The following is a 5,225-nucleotide window of genomic DNA, read 5'->3' on the forward strand; positions in this document are numbered from 1 at the left end:
TTAATAAATAATTCGATACAAGTACCAAAAGTATTTGCCTCTAGGGCTTACACCAACAATCTTTCAGTTGTTATCACTGTTGTGTGAATGAAGGGAAGTGAGAAGGGTCTCATATCTAGAAGAGTCTTATATAGAAATTCCACGGGTAGTGATTAGGTGAGAAGTTTGTAAAACTAGAGGTTGTTTAGAACTTCAAACTAATATTGTTTTAGTGGATTTCCTTCTTGGCTTGGTAGCCCCCAGATGTAGGTGATGTTGCACCGAACTGGGTTAACAATTGATTGTGTCTTTTACCTTTTGCAATTTAATTCTGCACAATTACTATTTTGGTAAAAGTGTTTTTGTCAGCAGATGATGTCTTAGCATCTGTCTTGACATTGTGTTCTGTTATTTTTTGTTCTCATATCTGTAAGTTATCTTGGTATTGTGTTTTGATCAGATATCAGTGTCTCAACATATCTTAGGACATCTCATATTTGCATACCATGATTTCAATTGGTACCAGAGTAGGCATCCTGCTCTGTTTCTGGGTGAGATCCGGGGAAGATACTTTCTTGTACCATGGAAGGAGGACTTGTTAACAGACCACCCATCTTAGATAGAACCAACTATGACTATTGGAAAGCATGTATGGTGGAATTCCTAAAATCTATGGATAGCAAGCTTAGGAAGCTGTCACCAAGGGTTGGGAACATCCGGTTATGAAGGACAAAGATGGGAAGGCTACTACTGACTTGAAGCCTGAAGAGGATTGGTCTAAGGAAGAAGATGAATTGGCTCTTGGAAACTCCAAAGCTTTGAATGCTTTATTCAATGAAGTTGACAAAAACATATTCAGGTTAATAAACACGTGTATTATGGCCAAAGATGCATGGGAAATTCTCAGAACCACCCATGAAGGCACATCTAAAGTGAAGATGTTTAGGCTTCAGCTTCTCACTACCAGATTTGAGAATCTAAAGATGAAAGATGATGAGAGTATTCATGATTTTCACATGAATGTTCTTAAAATTGAAAATCCATCTAGTGCCTTGGGAGAGAAGATGTTAGAAGAAAAGCCGGTTAGAAAAATTCTCAGGTCCCTACCTAAGAAATCTGACATGAAGGTCACAGTCATTGAAGAAGCCCAAGACATCAGCAACATGAGAGTAGATGAACTTGTTGGGTCACTTCAAACTTTTGAATTGGGTATTAGTGACAGATCTGAAAAGAAGAACAAAATCATGTCTTTTGTATCCAACACTGAAGATGAAGAGGACCAATGTGACTTGGATATTGATGAGGGAATGTATAATGTTATTGTACTGCTTAAGAGACAATTCAACAAGGTGCGGAAGGGAATGGACAGGAAGTCGAGACCAAATGTCAAGAACATCTCATATGACATCAGCAAGAATAGAAGAAATGCCCAATCAAGGAAAAGGTATTCAGTGTCATGAATGTGAGGGTTTTTGTCACATTAGATCAGAATGTCCCAGGTATCTCAAGAAACAAAAGAAGGGCTTGTCTGTTTCTTCGTTCGATGATTCTGAAGGTGAAACTGATGATGAAACTACTAAGCATGTTACAGCTTTCACTGGTAGATATGAATTTGATAAAGATTCTTGTGATGAGGGTGTCTCTTATGAAGCATTGGTTGCTTCCTACAAAGAGCTTTGTGTCAGAAGTGAATAGGTGTGTAATACAGGAGAAAAGCAAAAGAGAATCATAGCTTAACTATAAGCTGAAAAAGAGAACCTTTTATCTACTGTAACTGATCTTGAAAATGAGGTAACTCTATTGTCTTCTAAACTTGAAAACATGACAAAATCCATAAGAATGTTGAATAATGGGTCTGATATGCTAGATGAAATTCTTCAAGTTGGAAAAGAGGCTGGAAACTTAAAAGGTATAGGTTTTAATTACCAATATCAAAATAAATAAGGAAAAAACCCTGTGATAAAATTTATTCCTCCAGAAAGAAAGTATGAGCCCTGATGTCTGATGAAATGTTACAACATCCTGCCAGACATTAGGAAACTCAAACTAAAGTCGACTTTTTGCCTTGGAAATGTCACTATGGTGGTAAATATGGACATATAAAGCCTTTATGCTATAGACTGCATGGTTATCCAAAACATGCAACACATCCTAGGGCTAATCATGTAATGATTAAAACTAGAAAGGAGTGGAAACCTAAGGTTGTTTGACATGAAACTACTTGTTCTTCCACATGCCTAATGTCCAAGGAAGATGAAGTCAAGTTGTGGCACCAAAAGCTTGGACATGTGAATCTCAAAGAGATATCTCTTGGTTACTTTACAAACAGTAGATCTTACAGAGTATTTAACTCCAGAACCAAGGGACTGATGTCGATGAAGATGTTGGAACATAGCTGACAGATGCTTCAGAAAATATGGAAAACATTTAGTCAAACATTGAGCCAACAAGGAATGAATCAAATGCTTCTGCTGACATCTGAGCTGTTTGTTTTTCTATTTTATTTTGCATGTTTTTTTTGTGGGCATTTCCCTGAGTATTGCGCCTCTATGTGCCATGGGGGAGTTATTTTTGTATTGCTGATCATGACATTCATGGGGAGTTTGATTTGTTTGTACCAAGGTTGTTGTGTACTTATTGTGATGTCAGACATAATGTCTTGACATTTTGTTTCATAGAATTTTGTTTGCGCTTAGGTTGTTATGTGCTTGCTGTGATGTCAAACAGAATGTCTTGAAAATTTATTTCTGAAGGAGGCTTGGAGTGTGAGAGTTTATTTCTCTCTATGTCTTTTCTGTGAGGATGGGTTTTTACTACTTATTTCTGTTGTGTGCGCCTTTGATATGTCTTGGTTTTATACCAAGTGTTTGGTTTTTGTGCTTGTCATTATTGCTGTTGTTTTATCTTTTCTCCAGCTATGATGTCACACCCAATGTTGCAACATCAGACTTCTCCTAAAGTGTTAGAACTTCTTCATATGGACTTAATGGGACCAATGCAGATAGAGAGCTTAGGTGGAAAGAGGTATGTCTTTGTGTTTATAGATGATTTTTCTGGATATACTTGGATGAACTTTCTTAAAGAAAAATCAGACAACTTTGAAGTCTTCAAAGACTTGTGTCAAAGCATTCAAGAGGAGAAGAAGAGTGTGATTTTCAAGATCAGAAGTGAGCATGACAAAAAGTTTGAGAATGAAAAATTCTCTAAATTTTGTGCTTCTGAAGGTATTAGCTATGAGTTTTCCATTTCTTCTCAACAAAAGGGAATTTTTGAGCAAAAGACAAGAGCTATACAAGAATCAGCCAGAGTAATGCTTCATGGTAAGAACTTGTCATATTTTTTTGAGCTAAAGCTATGAATACTGCCTGCTACATCTATAATAGGGTCACCTCGAGAGGAGGCACTTCATCCACTCTCTATGAGTTGTGGAAAGGAAGGAAATCTACAATCAAATACTTTCATGTCTTTGGAAGTAAATGCCATATCTTGACTGACCAAGAACAAGATGGTAAGGTGGATCCAATCAGTGATGAAGGGATATTTCTGGGTTACTCTTCAAGAAGCAGAACTTATAGAATTTTTAACTCCAGAGTTGGAATGACAATGGAATTTATCAATATGGTAATTGATGATTTAATCACTGAATAAAGGATGGATGTTGAAGACAATGTTGGAACATCTTCTGTGCAGATTGATGAGACAATAAGAGAGGAGATGTGTGAATTCACAAGCACTAAATCAGTGAGTTTTCAAGCCAGCAAAGGTCTCCATACTGAAGGGAAGATAGAACAATCCAAGGAATTGATCACAAGCCTAATAAAGAAGACATCACTGAATCCAATAAGGAAATATCAAATGATGATGGATGTTATGCCTTAAGGAGCAGTCTATTTTTCTGGATCAATAAGAAGTAATCATGTGCTTCCTGGTGCACTGCTAAAGCTGAATGCAGAGAAAGTTTCTCTAAACTAATGTTGAAGGAATATGATGTCAAACAGGATGTCATAACATTATATGGTGAAAAATTGAATTCTATCAGATATCTTATTCAACATGGCTGGAACAAGAGCCTTGATAGTTATAGTCAACTAATCAAGAATCTTGTTGAAGGAAAGGTTGTTACTCTGGAGCATATGGATAATAAGGAACAACTTACTATTATGTTTAAAGCAAATCATATTAAAAACATAAACAGTGGGATTGGAACTTGCACTATTGAGGAGTTATAGCAATTACAGATGGGGAGGAATGCAACAAATTCGTTATCTGCCCTCCATGTTTTGATGCATAAGCAAAGTGTTATGGTGAAACCTGTCGAAAGATGGAACAAGATATCTCTGCAAAAGATTGGTTTCAAGAAGACATGTTTTGACATGGTGACAAGGAAGTTCTGTGTCAACACTCCTAAAACATGTAACCGGTGCAAGGAATGCAGAAGTCTCTTTGACAGGGGCAAGAGATGGAAGACCGCCTGAATGTGTTCAGTTTGTGTGTTTCCACTTGTTATTGTGTGCAATATGTGTGCATCCATTTGTGTTTACATTTACTATATTTTTTTTTGTCAATTTTTGGCTAAAAAGGGGGAGTAAAGTGTTAGTATGTTTTTTTCGTTGTCCTGGTGTTATCACACATGCCTTGACATGTTGATTAGCATGTTGTGATGGGATTGTACTACAACTAAAGGGAGAGTAGTTAGTGTGGTTACTTGTTGTATACAACTATTTATGGGGAGCATGATAGTCTGTCATGCTTGTTGGTGTTTATGTTGCTGCTGCTGGAGTTCTGTATGTGCATGATTGTTTGTCATGCCTATTTTTGTTGTAGTGGATGCTGCTACTACTGGTGGTGCTTATGCATATATCAAACCAAATGTTCTGACATCTTGCCTGAAGTTTTTCTTGGAGAACTTTGATTTCTCTTATTTGTGAGGCTTATTTTTCTTCTGCTGCATATGCCTCTGATGTTTGAACTTGGACAGTTCATATTATTTTGGATGTTCCCTTGAGGGGGAGTCCTGATTATGTGTGATAGGGGGAGTATAGAACATGTATATTATGTAACTGCATGATTATCTCTGATATATGTTATGTTTGCAGTTTGTACAAAGTTTACATGTTTTCCATGTAACTTGTGTTTGTGGTTTTATTCCTCTCTCCAGATTTATTGTGCTTTGATTGTTTTAGCCAAAATTTGCCAAAGGGGGATATTGTTAGGTCTGTGATTTTATGATTGACAACAATTTTGGT

At 36.7% G+C, this 5,225-nt stretch overlaps 1 protein-coding gene across 1 annotated transcript; it reads left to right on the forward strand.

The window, feature by feature from the left end:
• Positions 1 to 701: 701 nt before the first annotated feature.
• LOC127079260 (uncharacterized) lies at positions 702 to 1,674 on the forward strand. The gene is made up of 3 exons (XM_051019667.1): positions 702 to 838; positions 1,028 to 1,423; positions 1,479 to 1,674. Exons 1-3 carry the CDS (start codon positions 702 to 704, stop codon positions 1,672 to 1,674), a joined length of 729 nt encoding a protein of 242 aa, XP_050875624.1.
• The last annotated feature ends 3,551 nt before the right edge of the window (positions 1,675 to 5,225 follow it).

This window comes from Lathyrus oleraceus, chromosome 5 (assembly GCF_024323335.1).
Source record: "Lathyrus oleraceus cultivar Zhongwan6 chromosome 5, CAAS_Psat_ZW6_1.0, whole genome shotgun sequence".
NCBI lineage: Eukaryota > Viridiplantae > Streptophyta > Magnoliopsida > Fabales > Fabaceae > Lathyrus > Lathyrus oleraceus.

What these genes read in the sequence shown, in the direction of transcription:
- LOC127079260 (XM_051019667.1), top strand. Translation starts at nt 702, where the DNA reads ATGAAGGACAAAGATGGGAAGGCTACTACTGACTTGAAGCCTGAAGAG. An exon ending in GTTGACAAAAACATATTCAG is followed by an intron (nt 839 to 1,027) that starts GTTAATAAACAC and finishes AAATCCATCTAG; the next exon opens with TGCCTTGGGAGAGAAGATGT. An exon ending in AATGCCCAATCAAGGAAAAG is followed by an intron (nt 1,424 to 1,478) that starts GTATTCAGTGTC and finishes AGAATGTCCCAG; the next exon opens with GTATCTCAAGAAACAAAAGA.